General features: G+C 45.8%; 1 protein-coding gene across 2 annotated transcripts in view; it reads right to left on the bottom strand.

Annotated features, from left to right (window-relative positions):
* The window catches only part of MORN5 (MORN repeat containing 5), a 39,394-nt gene extending 19,868 nt beyond the window's left edge, over positions 1–19,526 (bottom strand). Inside the window, exons 1-4 of one of the 2 annotated variants that reach the window (XM_007968179.3) lie at positions 19,399–19,526; positions 12,034–12,181; positions 9,121–9,232; positions 4,234–4,365 (exon numbers count right to left, since the gene is read on the bottom strand). In XM_007968179.3, coding sequence (XP_007966370.3) covers positions 4,234–4,365; positions 9,121–9,232; positions 12,034–12,181; positions 19,399–19,445 — 439 coding nt within the window. In that variant the 5' untranslated portion in view covers positions 19,446–19,526. Of the gene's footprint in view, positions 1–2,500; positions 4,366–9,120; positions 9,233–12,033; positions 12,182–19,398 lie in introns of those variants that run through there. The other variant, XM_007968178.3, reaches the window with a different exon arrangement.
* Positions 19,527–19,529: the final 3 nt, after the last annotated feature.

Below are 19,529 nucleotides of genomic sequence, written 5' to 3'. Positions count from 1 at the left end.
AAACAGAAGAGGGACAGAAGCCTGAATCAGTCCCTCACAGGGTGAGGTGAGTCAGGGGTAATGACTAGGTGGCCACAAACAGAGCCTCCTTTTTAGTGGTTTTCAGGACACTCTGAACTTCATCTGTCCTATAATATCAGGACTAAAATACTCCTTGGCTACCTTTCTCCTCCATCATAGACTCCTACTTAATGTTGGAAGGGCCCTAGACATTATCCAGTTCAACTCTCATTTTATCCATGAAGAGAAAGAGGCACAGAGAGGGAAGGCATTGGCCGGTGGTCATCCAGCAGGCAGCCTGAGAGCTGGGGCCAGGACCAGGAACCCAGGTCACCTACCCCATCACCCTGAGCCCATGTCCTTCACATGCTCCTCTCTCCCATCATCTTACCAGAAGGATCTCCTACCTAATCTAACCTCCTTTGGCCTCTTCTCCATATGTAATCAAAGAAGTCTTTCTAAAGAACAAATGAGTTACTATGTTAGTAACTGCCTAAAGCCTTCCCTTGCTCCCCACTGCCTTAGGGTGAAAGACAGCCATAACCTTTGCCCTCACCCCGCCCACCTTTCAGGCTTCCTCTCTTGCTCTTTGTCTCTTTTCATACTGTTAGCTCATGCTCCTGAATTAGTTGGAGCTCCCTATTTATGACATGTTTTTTCCCAACTATAATCCTTTTGCACATACTGTCCCCTCTGCCTTCAACACTCTTACCAACCCTGCTGCATTTGTCTGTTCTTTTTTAGATTACAGAGTAGATCTTTCTTTTTCCAGGAAACCTCCCCGGCCTACTGGCCTCCAGGGTAAAGTATCCCTACTAAGTTGTCTGGCAGCAACTCTATGCTGTTATAATCTGTGTTACCATCAGTTTCTCCTGGCTCCTGAGAGAAGGCTGGGTATAGAAGATAATGCTGCCATCCATTAGGAGAAAGGGAACACTGTATGGAACCCAGTAGTTCTCCAGGACACCTCTTGGTACTTCCACTGACCACAGTAAAAGTTCATAAAAAACTAACCCAACCAACTAATAACCAACAAAGGCAGGGCCCCTAAGGGTTTGGACCCTTCAAGAATGAAGGTTTTGATTGCCCTACTAGGTAAAAAGCCAGACCAGTGGAAGGGTGGGCTCAAGGCAAATGGAACCTGGGATGAATAATGGAAGAAGGAATTTGTAAATATTACCTACAGCCTTGTGACCAGTTACAGAAAGAGAACTGTAGTAGTGATATAGTTTTTTCTCCTTGTTTGTATGTGTATGTATATCTGTATCTATGTCATCTATCTTTCTATTTATTCATCTATATACACATTTTGTTTTGTTTTGTTTTGAGAGGGGGTCTCGCTGTATCACCCAGACTGGAGTGCAGTGGTGTGATCTCGGCTCACTGCAACCTCTGCCTCCTGGGTTCAAACAATTCTCTTGCCTCAGCCTCCTGAGTAGTTGGGATTACAGGCATGCACCACCATGCCCAGCTAATTTTTGTATTTTTAGTAGAGATGGGGTTTAACCATGTTGGCTAGACTGGTCTTGAACTCCTGATCTCAGGTGTTAGCTGGGCATGGTGGTGGGTGCCTGTAATCCCAGCTACTTGGGAGGCTGAGGCAGGAGAATCACTTGAACCTGGGAGGCGGAGGTTGCAGGGAGCCAAGATCGTGTCATTGTACTCCTGACTGGGCAACAAGAGTGAAACTCCATCTCAAAATTAAAAAAAAGAAGGCACTGACTCTCAGCTCCAAACTGACCCTTCTATACTTAACTTGGCAACGGTGGGACTGGAACTGTTTGAATTACATTAGTTTTGCCAGCCAGCTCCTTGTTAGGGGCTGTCAGGCAGACAAAGACACCCTCCTTTCTGTTGTCTTTGTTGTTCATGCCAGTGTCATCGCAGCAGTGTCATTTCACTTCCAGTTTCTGGTTTTTTCCACACTCCTAGAATCAGCTTCATTTCTCTCTTCAGAGGCTCCACTGGGCAGTGCTGTCCCACCAGAGGTTTGGGTCCCAACTCTGCAGGAGCCCTGCTCTGAGCTCCCAGGAGCCAACCCCAGCTGGCCTCTGCTCAGGGGTCTGGGTTGCAGGTCCTGGGGGTCCCTCTGTTGACCTTCTAGGTTCTCACAACCTAATCTTTTACTATTGTCCCCAGTCCTTGAGGGGGTACCTGCATCCTGCAGTTACTTTCTCTGTTACCTCAATGTCTTCCTTTGCTTTTCCAGTTCCCTGGTAGCCACCAATTTCCTGATATTAAATTCTTTCCATTTTTCTTTTTTCTTTTTTTTTTTTTTTTTGAGACAGATTCTCACACTGTCACCCAGGCTGGAGTGGAGTGGTGCGATCTTGGCTCACTGCAACCTCCGCCTCCCAGGTTCAAGCAATTCTCCTGCCTCAGGCTCCTGAATAGCTGGGATTACAGGCACCCGCCACCATGCCCAGCTAATTTTTTGTATTTTTAGTAAAGATGGTGTTTCACTATGTTGGCCAGGTGGTCTCGAACTCCTGACCTTGTGATCTGCCCACCTTGGTGTCCCAAAGTGTTGGGATTACAAGCGTGAGCCACAACGCCAGGCCTCTTTCCATTTTTCTGACTGAACTCTTACTGACACAAGATAATACAGAGTTCCTTCTCACACGGATCTTACAGTCTAGTGGGAGAGATCGATATTAAGCAAATAATTACATTTAATTATGTTGAAATAAGTGCCATGAAGGAAAAGTACAAAGTATATTAGCATATTAAAGGCCCTGAGAAGTTCTGCAGTAAATAAGCCTGGTTAGCATTGTTTAGGGCAATATCTCCCTATCTTATTTGACTAAGAAACTTCATGGTAAATGTATTAGCACCCAGCAGAGTTAGCATGCTACAGAGTAGTGCATTGTGCAAATGGAAAAGGGAAGTCATTGAAGAAATGTGAGCCGGGGGACTTGGAGTGTGAGCATTTACCATGTTCCTCCAGTAGCATCCAATGGGTTAGGGGTGTCTTAGCTCCAGGATTCCAGTCATAGGATCAGCTGACAATTCTCCTTGCTCTTATTCTAGCCCCACAAGGCAGCTTTCTGGTCATCACTGACTTACTGAGTAAATTTCCCTATAGGAAGATGATGCTGTCATCTACCAGCACAGATGGTCTGGTCTACCTGGAAGTTTCTTTCTCATTATAGAGCAAGGTTTCTTGATCTGGGTCTTTAGAGGGACCATTCATCCCTTAAGGCTATCTGCAAAATGTGTGTGTGTGTGTGTGTGTGTGTGCGTGCGTGCGTGTGGGCACATGTGTGCACATGTGTGCTTGTGTGTGTGCATGCATGGACATTTTTCTAGCAAGAGGGTCCATATCTTTTGATACTCCTAGCGGGAGTGTGACTTCAGAAAAGGGTAAGGTTAGGAATCACTGCATTAAAGGAAAATGTTCCTATTATTTGTGTATTGATCTCCTGTGAGTGTGGTCACTGCAAATGGGTTCTTCTCAGTCTGATCAGCCTTGTGTTGACTCACCAAACTGAGGTTCTGGATCCTCCAAGGTACCTACTCCCCTGACTAAAAGATGAACCAACCTTCTTGGACCTCAAGGGATCACTCCCCTCTAGGTTGTTGCCTGTCCCATTTCCTCTTGATGGGAAACCCTGTCCCCAAGCCTTGTGGTCAAATCCCAGTTATTCTTCAGGTCTTAGCTTAGAAGTCATTTCCTCCTTGAAACCTCTGACTTACCACTTCGGGATTTGATACCCCTTCTTTGTGCTCCCACAGCATCTGTCCCACCTCTCTGGGGCCCCTACTTTCCCTTCCCTGCAGGACCATGTTTTGCCCTTCATTGTGTTTGTTCCATGATGCAATTAACTGTTTCTAGTACTACGCTGCCACCTTTAGAATGCAAGCTCCACAAGGAAGGGGGGCTGTGTCCAGCTTTGCTCTGCTTTTTCCCCAACACCAAGCACACTGTCTAGCATATAGTAGGTGCCCATTAAAATCGAAGGAATGCATGCAAAAATAAGTACCTTAATCCTTTCAGTGCGACATTTATGTGCCATCACAGCTAGACCACGAATGTCCTTTTACCTCCCTCTAGTACTATGTACAGATTTGCCATGAGAAGTCCACAAGATAAAACATCCAGGTAATCAATTTTTGTCTTTCATCAGCAAAAGCTTTTTTCTCATCAAGTGTGTGCATACATTTGTACATACAGATGCACATACTTATATGTGGATGAAGAGAAAAAGAGTTGCAGTGTCGAAAGAAACCTACCTGCGTTTCTCAGAAAGCGGTTCCTGTAGTCCTTGATTACCCTCGTGATGGGGTTATAGAAGCCGTCTCCACAATCGTAATAGCCCTTGGGTATTTTTCTAGGTGGGTCCATATTGGTGAGTTGAGCCATACCTTGAAAGAACATAATGGGCAATTAGTTCACCATCAAGGCCAAATCTAAACCCAGTGTTCCCATAAGGTCTACTTGTGGCTGGTGGCTCATGTGACTATCTGGCTCCACTGTTGAACTAAATAACCCCTACTCAGGGCAAGAAGCAAACCCAGCAGAAACAGTGCCCCAAAGGAACTTTCTGAAAATGGCTCTTGGGAACAGGGTCTTGGGAACTAGACCCTCTGTCTTCTTTGTTTGACCCTATCCTTTTCCATTTCTTGGGATACCATGAAAAAGGGCACAGGTTCTGAAGTCAGACAGACCCTGAGGATAAGTCAGAGTTGGCAAACAGATGGGAGAGCATCAGGTCTAGAAGAGGGGTGGCATTCAAGGCGTGGGCAGAGGCCAGAGGCATGGGTCCTTAGGCCCTCCTCTCGAAACCTTGTAGAGCAGAGGACGTGTGAAGGAGAACAGCAGGAAAGAAATGGATCAGGTGGACAAGGGGCAGGTGGTGGAGAACCTTGACTTTCGCCAAAATTACCAGGTGGCTGCCACTTATTCAATGTTTATTATGTGCCAGGCATTGTGCTCCTATTTTATTTAATCCTGAGAGCAACTCTGTGGCTCAGTTTTACAGATAAGAAAACTGAGGCTCAGAGAAGTTAAAGTAACATTCCCAAGGTTATCCAGCTAGGAAGCAGTCTAACTCTGGAACCTGTATGTTCAGCTGCCAACATCAGGGGAGGAGGGAGCTGAGGTGCAGCCACAGGACCAGGGACACTGAGACCTCTGGGAGGGAAAGAAGATCGAGTGCACCTTTTAGGTCACGCACCCTATGTGTGTGTATCTTGAAAAGCCATGGCTCAAGTAAAGGGAGAGGTTGGAATAAATAACTTCTCAGGTTCCTTCTAACTATAGTTCCTATAATTCCTTGTTCTCTAGACTGAGAGCTGGATGCCCACTGAGCACACAGCACCATTTCCACAAATCAGTGTCTTGCACACAGTAGGCACTCTTGTGTTGCTTAATGACATACCTAACACTAACCCTGACATTGACCCTGACCCTAACCCTAACCCCGTGTGTACTGGCTAATGATTGCCGAGCACTTACTCCACGTCAGGCACTTTACAGCCATTCTCACTGAAACGTCATGCCAATGCCTACTTCACAGATGCTCAAAGAGGTTGTGGGGCACTTTTAACCCTCACCCTGCCTTGCAGGCAGGGCGAGTTACCCTAACAATGCCAGCCCCAAGAGGCAAAGTGTGGAGCAACAAGGGAAGGAAGTAGCTACTTAGAATCAAGCTTCTCTGCTGAGGGTCACTGGAGAAGAAGGGAAGAGCCAGGCAGGTTTGGGAAAAACCACCATGAGACTGGCAGAGACTCAGCTTTAGCAAAACCAGCCACTGTGTGAGAGCTGAGGCCTAAGGCTGAGGGCTTTTTGCCTACAGCCTTAATTGGGGTAAAAAGCCCATGGCAAAGTCCAGGCCTCCCATCATTAGTAATTGGGGAGGAGTGATTTGCAAGGGTCTCAAGCTGCAGCTAGACTGGCAGCTCTTTGAAGGGAGAGACGATGTCCTCTCAGCTCTAGTCTCCCTGGGGCCAGCCAGTGTCTGACATACAGTAGGAGCTTAGGAAATGTTTCTTAATGTCATTGCCTTAACTCCCCTAAGCACATACTTCACCCTGCACTGTGATGTCGATATCATTATCCCTGTTTGACAATAACTCTTTAACGAGTACCCACTGTATGGCAGACAATGTGCTAGGGCCCTGCCTTCATGTTGCTGACAGCTTGGGAAGAGGAGCTGAACACTCAAGATCCAAGCCCTGGGGGGAGATCATGGCTGCTCTGTGATATGCCACAGGGAGACCTTACCTAGTGTGGGAATTCAGGGAAGGGGGTCCCAGCTTCAGGACATTGAGCTGAGACGTGAAGGACGGGAAGGAGTTATTTGGGTGAAGTAAGAGGGTTAAAGTATTCCAGGCAGAGAGAATGGTGGAAAAGTGTGGTCTCCTAGAGAAATAGAGAGAAAGCAAGTATGGCAAGAAGGGAGAGAGAAAAACCAAGAAGAGTGGGTAGCCCAGGAAGGGGCTGGGACATGAGCAGCAGCCAGAGAATGTCACTGTTTCTGAGAATTTGAAACCTTATCTTGAGGGTATAGGGAGCACTCAAGGGTTGGGGGATGGGGGCAATCAGATTCACACTTTAAAAGATGTAAGTGGCTGGGCATGGTGGCTCACGCCTGTAATCCCAAGTTAAGGAGGGAGGGTAGCTTGAGGCCAGGAGTTCTAGATGAGCCTGGGCAACATGGCAAGACCCATCTCTACAAGAAACTTAAAAAAAAAAAAATTAACCAGCAGTGGTGGCGCATGTCTGTAGTCCCAGCTACTTAGAAGACCAGATCACTTGGCAGGAGGATCGCCTGAGCCCAGGAGTTCAAAGTTACAGTGAGTTATGATCACACCACTGCACTCTAGCATGGGCAACAGAGCAAGACTCTGTCTCAAAAAAAAAAAAAAAAAAAAAAAAAAAAAAAAAAAAAGATGGAAGTGACTGCTGCAGAAAGGAGAATGACCTCAAGAATGGCCAAGTGGGGATCTCTGGAAGTCAGGTCATCAAGGGGAGAGATGATGGAGGGCTGGAACAGGGCAGTGGCAAAGAGGATGAAGAAAATGCTGCCTGGCACATGGAAATACTCAGTAAATATTTGTCGACTAAACAAATGAAAGAATATATTTCAGAGGTAAAATCCATAGGACTATTGCACTTAGGGGACAGGGGAAGGGAGGATTAGGCTTACCTAGGTGGATGGGCATGACATTCAGTGAGGCAGCCATCACAGTGGGGGTGACAATGAATTCAGTGCAGACAATTTGGGGAATGACCAAGATAGGTGTCAGTCAAGCTTGATGCAGGGATCTTAGGCTCAGGGATTCTGATTTCAATTTAGAAGCTGATGGTAGTTGAAGGCTTAGAAGTATATCAACTTGTTCAGGAAAAGCATATAGAATGATAACAGAAAGTGCCTAAGCCAGAGAGCCCCAGGAACCTCAGCATGAATAACTGGGGGTGGGGTGAAGTTGAGGAGGCACTAGCAAAGAAGCCTGGGGATAGGAGGAAAATAGCAGAGTAAGTGTCAGGAGGGCAAAGGGAGAGAAGGCGGCTCACCCGGTCAACTAACTGATCCAAGGTCATGAAGCTGGGAAGGGAAGGAGATGGGGGTTTGAGCTCAGGTCAGCCTGATTCCAGGGCCTGGGTGCTTCCTGAAGGCTTCTGCCCTGATGGAGGTTGACTTGTGCAGTCTCATGTAGCTATAGACAGGAAATGCTAGGACTCAAACCCATAATTTCTGGCTCCATGCTCTATCAACCACAGCTCATGGTCTCTCATAACCTAAGTTGGGATTGCTTTTATAGTATACAGAGTTGTTTCTCCATCTGTCATTTTGGATATATTATCTCTGCTGTGCCAAAAACTACACTCTTCTTTTTAAAATTTTTTAATTATTTATTTATTTTTTATTATACTTTAAGTTCTGGGGTGCATGTGCAGAATGTGCAGGTTTGTTACATAGGTATACACGTGCCATGGTGGTTTGCTACACCCATCAACTTGCCATCGACATTAGGTATTTCTCCTAATGCTATCCCTCCCCTACCCCCGTCTTGAGGCTCATCTGACCTGGAACACATCTCAAAAACACTCAGATGAGCCTTTTAAGGTGCCATTCTCTGAATCCAGACTTGTAGTCCAAATGTAGCTGTCCGTGATGAAACACGGTTTTGGCAGGGAGGGAGCATGATACAGAGGACCTCAGAGAGGAAGTCTGGGCCTCCAGTGTGATCTCTGCCACAGGGAACCATGTCTGAACTCCACAGCCTCAACTTGGAGTGACATGGGACTAGGAAGGCTGACTGGGCAGGATCATCTGGACATTAGGGAGACAGGGATTACAGACAGCCTCCCTCAGCACCTGATACACAAAGCACATGCTCTGTCAGTACTGCTTTTGCCCTTAACTCTTTCTTCTTAAAATATTTACAAAATTTTAGTGTTATAGGAGGTACTACAAATAAGAACAGCTGACATGTACTGTGCACCCACATGCATTCAAGGCACTGTTCTAAACACCTGACATGAATTATCTTATTTACAACAATCTTGGGAGGTAGATTATGCTATTGATCCCATTTTGATCTTTTTTTTTTTTTTTTTTTTTTTCCTCCTGAGACCACAGTCTCACTCTGTCGCCCAGGCTGGAGTGCAGTGGCGTGATCTCAGCTCACTACAACCTCCACCTTCTGAGTTCAAACGATTCTCATGCCTCAGCCTCCGGAGTAGCTGGGATTACAGGCACACCACCACACCCGGCTAATTTTTGTATTTTTAGTAGAGACGGGGATTCACCATGTTGGCCAGGATGGTCTGGAAGTCCTGACCTCAAGTGATCCACCTGCCTTGGCCTCCCAAAGTGCTGGAATTACAGGCATGAGCTGCTGCGCCCAGCCGATTGACTCCATTTTGAAGGGAAGAAACTGAGGCACAGTGGGTAAAGCCCCTTGCCCATGGTCCTCTGACTAGCATAGTGGAGTTGAGATATGAGGACTGGCCTTCCTGGCTCCAGGACCTGGCTCTTTTGTATTCTTCTGCAGCTGCTCAGTTCCTCTTCCCCTTTAAGTTACTTCATTAGGCCACAGTGCACTTATCTGAAACCGTCTTAGTTTGCCTCTCAGTTTGGGGTATCAAGGAAAGGGTGGGTGCCTGGGTACCTGCAGGCTTCAGGCCATTGAGGATTTCTGTGTAAAACCTCCGATCATAGCCGTCGCAGTAATGCCAGTTCTTCTCATCATAGCGCAGCCCGTCTGCAAAGGTGTATGTGCCCTGGAAGACAAGGAGCGCACATGTGCATCTGAGGAAGCTGAAGGCTTTTGGCCAAGAGGTTCAGATGTCAAGGGAAGTGGGGGGCTTTCTGATGGCTACAGTAAAGAAGTGGTAACGATCACAATTATTATGGTTGTGATGATGAGAGGGAATGGGTATAAGTGCTGAGCCCTGTCCCTGCCACTCAAAGTAGGTGAACTCACTTTGGCAGATGAACTTGGGCAGATGAACTTGGGCAGATGACCCACTCTCTCTGGCCCTTCATTTCTTCATTTGTAAAATTAAGTTAATGATGGTATACATGAAATAGGGTTGATTGAAAATTCAATGAGATAGCACACGTGAAGCATTTAGCACAGTGCCTGGCTGTGATGGTTGATTTGGTGAGACAACTTGACTAGGTTAAGGGAAAGGGATGCCTAGATAGCTGGTAAAACATTTCTGGGTGTGTCCATGAGGGCATTTCTAGAAGCAATTCACATTTTAATCGGTGGACTGAGCAAAGAAGTTCTACCCTCACTAAAGTGGGTGGGCATGATACAATCCGTTGAGGGCCTGGATAGAACAAAAAGGCAGAGGGAGCATCAGTTTGCTCTCTCTGCTTGTGCTGGGACATCCATCTTCTTTGCCCTTGGACATCAGCATTCCCGGTTCTCGGGCCTTTGAACTCTGACTGGGACTTACTCCATTGACCCCCCTGGTTGAGGCCCTTGGGTTTGGACTGGAACTACACTAACAGCTTTCCTGGGCCTCCAGGTTGCAGAGGGAAGACTGGGAGACTTCTTAGCCTCCATAATCTTGTGAGCCAATCCCTAATGTAAATCTCTTTCCATACATCTCTGTATATCCTATTGGTTTTGTGTCTCTGAAGAACCCTGACTGACACACTGACACAAAGTAAGCACTCAATAAATGTTATTCTTCTTTTATTATTATTATAGCTGGAAAGGTCAGAGCCATCAGCCATGGCCCTTTGTCCAAACACGTATGTTCTGCCTTTGCTGCCTTACTGCTAAAGGAAGCCTCAGGATGTAGAAATTGCATTGGCCTGGGCATCAGGAAACACGGGTGGAAATTCCAATGATACTATTAATTCACTGTGTGACCTCGGGTAAGTCACATCCCCTTCCTGAGGCTTAGATTCTCCAAGCTATAAAACAAGGTTAAGAAATCTTAACATTTTTTAGGTCATGAGTCAGGCCCCAACACGCTCTTAGTGAAACTGATGAAAGCTATAGATGCTTTTCCTGGAGAAAAACTTAGTCCCCTTTACACAGAAACTTCTGTATATAAATCAAGAGGTTTCAGTAACTCCCTGAATTCTATTCATGACCCACAAATACCAGGGTAAGAATCCTTGGATTAGGTAGGTTATAATGATAGTAGCAGTGATGGTGGTAGTAAGAGCTAACACTTATTGAGTGCCTCCTGTATGCTGGGAACTTAGCAAAGTGTTCATATATATATATATATTGCCTCATTTACTCTTATGATCATCCTAGGAGGTGTCTTGTACTATTGTGGTAGGCTGAATAATGGTCCCCCAAAGATGTCCCTGTCTGCTGCAACCTGTGAATATGCTACCTTACATGGCAAGAGATATTTTGCAGATGCAATTAAATGAAGGATCCTGAAATGGGAAGATTATTTGGATTATCTGGGTATGCCAAATATAATTGCAAGGTTCCTATGAGAGGGAAATAGTAAGGCCAGGGTGAGAGAAGACGAGATGATGAAAGCAAAGGGATGAAGGGTGATGTGATGATGAAAGCAGAGGTTGGAGTGATGCATGGCCATGAGCCAAGGAATGCAGGCAGCCTCTAGAAGCTGGAAAAGGCAAAGAAACAGGTTTTCCCACAGAGCCTCTGGACAGAATGCAGGCTTGCTGACCTATTTCAGACTTCTGAGCTCCAGAACTGTAAGATAATACATTTGTGCTGATTTCAGACTAAATTTGTGGTAACCTGTTATAGTACCAATAGATAACTAATGCAACTACTGTCCCGAGTTGATAGGTGAAGAACTCTCAGGGAGGTGAAGTCATGGGCCCAAGATCAGGCAGTAAGTGGCATAGCAGATGCAAATTCATCATAGCCTCTCCACAAATCCTTCCAGATCTAGAAGGAGAGGATTCTAGGGCACTGGGAGATCCAGAAGCAGGGAGAAATTAGCCGGGCATGCTGGCACACACCTGTAATCCTAGCTACTCAGGAGGCCTAGGCAAGAGAATAGCTTGAACCCAGGAGGCAGAGATTGTGGTGAGCTGAGATTACACCACTGCACTCCAGCCTGGGTAACAGAGTGAGACTCGTTAAAAAAAAAAATGCCAGGTGGGTGCAGTGGCTCGCACCTGTAATCCCAGCACTTTGGGAGGCTGAAGCGGGTGGATCACAAGGTCAAGAGATTGAGACCATCCTGGCAAACATGGTGAAACCCTGTCTCTACTAAAAATACAAAAATTAGCTGGGTGTGGTGGCGCACACATGTAGTCCCAGCTACTTGAGAGGCTGAGGCAGGAGAATCGCTTGAACTCAGGAGGCGGAGGTTGCAGTGAGCATTGTGCCACTGCACACCAGCCTGGCGACAGAGTGAGACTCCATCTCAAAAATAAATAAATAAATAAATAAATAAATAAATAAATAAATAAATAAAAATAAAAAGTCGGGGGAGAGGGGGAGAAACAAAGAGAAGAGGGAATGGAAGAAGGTAGGCACCAGACAGGGTAGATGGGGCGCCACAGGGTGAGGCTCTTCTTGCCCGAGGATCTCTCCTCCACAGCACCCGCCCCCCTGGCTGATCACCTTTATGGCCAATCCATTTTCCCAAACAGCATCATATTGGCTCCCGCTGGGGAAGTACAGAGTTCCTTCGCCATGAAACACACCGTCCTTCATTTCCCCAACATATATTGTTTCAGTAGGGAGGATGTACTTGGCTTTGCCCTCCATCCTGTAAAGACACAGGGAAATCACTGAGCCCCATGTGACAGCTGGAGGGTCAGAGCTGGCAGGCGACAGAGTGAGCAGGAACCCCATTCTCAGCATTCTCATCCTTCCCATCCCAGCAGTACTCTGCTGAAAACAAAATTTTTATTTTGTTTTCCCCAAAAGCTCAAAAATGAAAAGAGGGGAATACAGTTTGCTCTGTTCATTCTCCCCTTCACCTAGAGGCTCACTCTCACCTTGGAGTTCACACTGCTTCCTGAATCTTACCACCATTTTTTATATATATATATACACACACACACACACATATATATAATCTTGGATACTGACATTGTTTGGCTGTGTCCCCGCCCAAATCTCATCTGGAATTGTAGCTCCCATAATCCCCACATGTCCTGGGAGGGACCCAGTGGGAGGTAACTGAATCATGGGGGTGGGTTTTTCCCATGCTGTTTCGTGAAAGTGAACAAATCTCATGAGATCTGATGGTTTTATAAAGGGCAATTCCCCTGAACATGCTCTCTTGCCTGCTGCCATGTAAGATGTGCCTTTGTTCCCCCTTTGCCTCCATCATGATGGTGAGGCCTTCCCTAGCCATGTGGAACTGTGAGTCCATTAAGCCTCTTTCCTTTATAGATTACCCAGTCTTGGGTTATGTCCTTGCAGCAGCATGAGAACAGACTAATACAGATACTTTCCCAAACCTCTTTGCTTGTGCTTCCCTCCCTTCCCTCCCTTCCTTCTTTGCTTCCCAACAGATATTTACAGAGCACCTACATTTTATCAGGGACTATGCTGATGGTCTAACCTGCTGAATACAACACAGATTCACCAGTGATCAAGGCAAATGCAGTCCCTGTCCTTGGGGGGCTCACAGTCTAGTGGGGGACACAATTGAGCAATTATACAATGTGTGATAAGTGCTGTGCTGGAGGAAGACAGGCTCATACAGGAGAACAAGGCAGTGACACCAACTTGACCAGTTGACTAGCTTCTTTGTTTTGTTTTCTGTTTTTTTCCAAGACCAGTTCTTATTCTATCTCCCAGGCTGGAGTATGGTGGTGTGATCATGGCTCAATGCAGCCTCAATCTCCTGAACTCAAGTGATCCTCCCACCTCAGCCTCCCAAGTAGTTGGGACCACAGGCTGCCCCACCATGCCCGGCTGATTTAATTTTTTTTTCTTTTTTTTGTAGAGACGGGGTTTCCCTATGTTGCCCAGGCTGATCTAGAACTCCTGAGCTCAAGTGATCCTCCTGCCTCAGCCTCCCAAAATGTTGGGATTACAGGTGTGAGCCATTGCACTGGGCTGTCCAGTTCTTTATGGGTGAAATGGCTGCAATTAATCCAGATAACATATAATAGTTTTCCTAGTAAAGGGCCTGACATATAGTGAGTACTTAATAAATATGCTTTCATTCTTTCTTTCTCCATTCCTCCCAACAAGCTAAAGGCTCCTCTCCTAACTCTGACCCTCTTTAGGCTTTTGCTACTACCTCTGTTGGGATGCGTAACACTTTCTATCTTGTTTTGTAATTAGATATCTTATCTCCTGTATTTAACTAAAGCTTCTTTAAAGGAAGACCTTGGTATCCTCAACTCCTAGAACCACTAAGCAGGTGCTTCATAAACCTCTCCTGAGTAAAGAATGAAGGAAACAGAAAGAGCAGTGAGTGAACAGAGTGGATGACAAAGTTGTTGAGATAATTGAGTGAGATGATGGATGTGAAACTACAGCAGAATGCCCAGCATAGAGCAGGAACTTGAAAACTATTTCACTTTTATTCTAGTGCAAGACATGGGGGGAAGGGAGAACTCCTCTTCTCCTTCCCTCCTCTATGCGTTGCTTGAGCTCACATCTGTCATTTCTAAGCACCATCTCCTTATGCAAGTTCTACACCCTTCTCTGAGGTTAGACCCCACCCCTTTTCTTACCTCGAACTGGACATCACTGTTCAGACCTCTCACGGACATCTCCTACTCGCCTAAAACAGAACTCATCTCCTCCTCCCCTAAGCAGTACCTTCTTAGAGTTCTCCATTTCCATGAATGATATCAGAATCCTCTGGTTCAAGGCCGGGAGCTGGGCCCTGGGCTGGGGCTGTAAGCCATCTCTGGACAGGACTGGAGTCAATCAGCTGCCAACTCCTGGCAGTAAAATCCCCAAACCTCTCCTACATTTATCTCTTTCCTGCAGCTTCACTGCTTCTGCCTTGGCCCAGGGCTCTGCCGCCTCTTACTGGGACAACTGCAGTGAGCTCTGAGCTGATCTCCCCATCTTCGCTTTTCCTGCTTCCCTCCTCCCTCTCCCTCTCTCTCCTTCTCCTCCTCCTTCTTTTTCTCCTTCCCTCTCTCTCTCTTTCCCTTCCTTTCTCCCTCCTTCTCTTCCATTTAAAAAAATTCATTCAAGGTGAAAAGCCTACCTTCTAAATTCAAAGTAAGTTAAAAAGAAGAAAAAAAAACCACTTTATAGTGAAGACTTCAAATCATAATAAGGATATGATTACCAGATCTCAAATACCTATCAATTAGCTGGGCATGGTGGCGCATATCTGTGGTCCCAGCTACTGGGGAGGCTGAGGTGGGAGGACTGCTTGAGTCCAGTGGGGTGGACGTTGCAGAGAGCCAAGACTGCACCACTGCACTCCAGCCAGAGCACTCCAGAGTGAGACCCTGTCTCAAAAAAAAAAAAAACCACCCAAAAGCTATCATCTCCTTCATTCGTTCTGCCAACATTTACTGAGTCCCTACCACACATACGCATTATGAGGAGAGATACAGAGATGAAATAAGTTTTATTTCCTGATGCTTGGCCCTACCAGGATCTATCAGTGGTTCCTCCGCCACCAGAATTGTGCACAGTATTGAAATTTCTTTGCCAGAGCACAGACCGCCTGTCAGCTTCCCCTCGCATAACTCCTCTGAGCACAACCCACTCTCCTGCCAAACTGAACTGCCAGCTCTACTCCATACGTGCCCTCTGGCTATTGCTCATGCTGATCCCTCCGCCTAGAAACATTCTTCACCTTGCATCCCCAACCACCTAAATCCTACCCAAACTTCAAGGCCCATTTCAAATATCATCTCTTCCATGAAGCCTTTAAGGATGGCTCCAACTGTATGTGTCCTCTGAAGGGCCCCAGCAGCAGAGCTCTATTGTAGAAAGCACATGGGCAGGCCGGCCGCGGTGGCTCAAGCCTGTAATCCCAGCACTTTGGGAGGCCGAGACAGGCGGGTCACGAGGTCAGGAGATCGAGACCATCCTGGCTAACACGGTGAAAACCCGTCTCTACTAAAAAATACAAAAAACTAGCCGGCCAAGGTGGCGGGCACCTGTAGTCCCAGCTACTCGGGAGGCTGAGGCAGGAGAATGGTGTAAACCCGGGAGGCCGAGCTTGCAGTGAGCTGAGATCCAGCCACGGCACTCCAGCCTGGGCAACAGTGCTAGACTCTGTCTCAAAAAAAAAAAAAAAAGGCCGGGCGCGGTGGCTCAAGCCTGTAATCCCAGCACTTTGGGAGGCCGAGACGGGCGGATCACGAGGTCAGGAGATCGAGACCATCCTGGCTGACACGGTGAAACCCCGTCTCTACTAAAAAATACAAAAAAAAACTAGCCGGGCGAGGTGGCGGGCGCCTGTAGTCCCAGCTACTCGGGAGGCTGAGGCAGGAGAATGGCGTGAACCCGGGAGGCGGAGCTTGCAGTGAGCTGAGATCCGGCCACTGCACTCCAGCCTGGGTGGCAGAGCGAGACTCCTGATAGACCTGGGTTTTAATACCTTCTTTGCCAAGTGCTAACTGGGTGACTTTGGGCAAGTTATGTAATTACTCCCAGCCTTACTTTTCCCATCTGTAAAATAGGATAATGATATCTATCTCAAAGAGTCCCTGTGAAGAGAAAATGCAGGCAAAGCCACCCAGAGCACAGTAGTTGCTACATAAATGCTATGGGCATCCCTTCCTCCCCTGTGTCTGTAGGTGTCTTCTGGCACTTACCTTGTGGTGCTTTGGAGTGGAGTTATCTAGAACTCAATTGTGCAACTACTCCAAAGAAACCATAATATTGAGGTCAGACAGATCCTACGTCAACTTTTTATTTTTTAAATATTCACACGTGGTACAGGGAAATCATGTCTCTTTTAAGATTTTTTAAAAGTAGATTTATTAAAGTGTAATTGACATACAATAAGCCACATATTTAAAGTGTACAATTTGATACGTTTTGACATCACCTGGGAAACCATCATCACAATCAAGACAACATATCTATTCCCCACAAAAGTTTCTTTCCATAACACTTCCTCTTTGCCCTTGCCCACAATCCTCATCTCTAGGTGACTACTAATCTACCTTCTATCACCATAGATTTGCATTTTCTAGAATTTTACATAAATGGAATCATATAGTATCTACTCTTTTTCTGTCTGGCTTCTTTCACTTAACATAATTTTTTGAGATTCATTCATGTTGTTCTGTGTACCAGTAGTTCACTCTTTTTTATTGCTCCATAGTATTCCAGTGAATGGATATATCACAGTTAGTTTCTTCATTCCTCTGTTGATGACATTTGGGTTTGTTTATAGTTTTGGTTGTTATAAATAAGGCTGCTATGAGTACTTGTATACATGTCTTTGTATAGATATACACTTTCATTTCTGGGGTAAATACTTATGAGTGGAATGGCTGTTTAACTTTTTAAGAAACTGCCAAACTTTTCCAAAGCAGTCGTACCATTTGATGTTCCTATCAGCCGTGGAGAGTCTACATAAACTTTTTAAACCAAACGTTAAATATCAACTTCCTACTATATAGAGAAGTTACTATATTCATTTAAACGCCAAGAGGAAAATATCCCCTCCCTAAATTAAAAAAAAGCTATTAAGTACCTACCGTATGTAAATAACATCCATATATGATCATTACTTATTCTTTGGAATACTACTGCTGAATGTGCATTGCTTTCCCATTTTACAGATGAGGAAACTGAGGTATGGATGGTTAATTAAGTGTACAACAAGCAAGTGGCAGACTTGAGCCCAGACCTGTCTGATGCTGAAACCTTTTTACCTCTACTATGTTGTCTCTCTCGTTACATGCTGAAATTTGAGACGCCCCAAATAGAACTCTAGTTAACTGTTGTTAAAAATACAAAATCAATACAGAACAAAACATGTTCCACTTATGAAAAGAAGTATAACAAGTGAAAAACTGCTGACTTCTTGCTAGTTATGGGAAGTTGGGAAGCCCTGTTTAGGTCTGGAAATCCCTTTCGTGGTTACAGAGGTACCAAACAACGTCAAGCAAAACCCAAATTCCTAGGGACAAAAGCATGGAAATGGCTGACTCGACATACCCAATGAAAATGCACAGAAGGCCAAAGGCAAATGGTTGAAAGCCTTCCTTCTTTTGCCTTGTCTGTGTGTTTCTCTCTCGCACATACATAGCCCATTGAAAATTAATGGAGTTTCTCAACTTCTTGTGCCTAAAATGCCCAATACCGCATCTCTATCTGCCAAAATTCTACCACCTTCACTGTAACAGGGCCTTGTGAAAAGTAAGAATGTGGTTTGTACAGGGGATTGGGTTCAAATCCTGACTCCATTACTTCCTAGCTGTGTATCCATAATGGTGGGCAAGTCATTTTGCTTCTCTTAACTTCTGTTCCTTTATTTGCAAGGTCAGCCTGAACTATCTCACTGAGTAGTGAGAGAGGGTACACACCAAGGCATCTCTGCCACTTACCTGCTGAGTAGGATAAGTGTCTCAAGCCCTGTAAAGGTCACCTTTCTTACCTGGAAAGATAATAACATCTTCCTTGAAAGACTGATGTAAGGATTAGAGATAGCATCCCATAGCATTCCTACCACCTTCTCTAGGAATCTATCTCCTATCCCTGCCCAGACCACAGATCCCTCTTTCTTATTAATCCAAAATGGCCTGGAATTCCACCAGCTTGTGAATACGGGGCCCCAAGGTGGGAGTGTTTCACAGTCCCCACAACTAGCACTGGTTTGGCAAACCACTTCATGTCGTCCAGCCTTGGTTTCCTCAGCTATAAAAACAGAGATTCCACTTTCTTCATCCAGGGTGGCTGGCAAGAAAGAGTGGCCACCTCTGTGTTTCCTCTGCTTCTCTCTACCACAGCTCTTACCACACTGAATCACAGTTATCAGTTATGTCTACTTGTCCCATCATGTTTGAATGAACTTTCTGAGGACAGGGATTGTGCCCAGAGTCAATTCCAGGGCCTGGTACTTGGTAGCCACTCAACATTGTTGAATTGCTGGGCACAGTGGCTCATGCAAGAGGATTACTTGAGCCCAGGAGTACGAGACCAGCTTGGACAACATAGCAAGACGCCATCTCTACAAAAGGCATTGAAAAATTAGCTGGGGTAGTGGTGCACACCCACAGTCCCAGCTACTTGGGAGGCTGAGGCGGGAAGATTGTTTGAGTCTAGGGGGTTGAGGCTGCAGTAAGCAGTGAACAGGCCACTGCACTCCAGCCAGGGCAACAGAGCGAGATCTTGTCTGAAACAAACAAAAAAACCCCACAAAAACGAGGGGGTGGGGAGAGAGAGAGAGAGAGAGAGAAAGGAAGGAGGGAGGGAGGGAGGGAGGGAGGGAATGGAGAAAGGAAGGAGGGAAGGAAGAAAGGAAGGAAGGGTGGAAGGAAGGAAGGAAGGGAAGGAAGGAAAAAAAAAACTGTTGAATTGTTTTTTACTACTAGTCCACTACAGTGATTTGTGTATATAATCCTCTATAATAATCTCTAGATTGTGAATTCCTGGAGGGAAGCGACCGTCTCGATTCAGATTAGCCACAGTCTCTCTTCCCCAATCTTCGTGTTTACTCTCATAGCATTTACCGCTATCTGTAATTATTTTATCACTTATTTGTTTATTGACAATACATCTCCAACTGGATTATAAACTCCATAAGAGCAAGGATCTTGACATTTTAAATATTCTTATTCCTATGTCTAAAACTGGCAGATAGCAAACACGCACACACGCACACACAGTGAATGCACACACACATATAAGTATATATGGAATGAATGCATCTCAGCTTTGCTGCTTATTAGATATGGTCCTTGAGAAAATTACTCTGACAAGTTTGTGAAAGTGCCTGGCACAAGGTGTTTCGCAGAAGCAAAAAGACAGCCGTCTTTTTCCAGTCACAGCTATTCAAGGTATAGCAAGTGAATCAAATGAGCTCCTTACCTCCCATCTACATATTCCCCGATATATTTGCTCCCTGTGTACTCCATGGAGCCTGTTTTTAGCTTCCAGCTGTTAGGATCCGGAGACTCAGTGGAAACGGCATCACTATGACAACCTGGAGGGGTGGGCGG

Source organism: Chlorocebus sabaeus, chromosome 12, assembly GCF_047675955.1.
Source record: "Chlorocebus sabaeus isolate Y175 chromosome 12, mChlSab1.0.hap1, whole genome shotgun sequence".
Lineage (NCBI taxonomy): Eukaryota > Metazoa > Chordata > Mammalia > Primates > Cercopithecidae > Chlorocebus > Chlorocebus sabaeus.
Note: the sequence above shows the minus strand (reverse complement) of the source record. Positions and strands in the feature narration are given on the sequence as shown.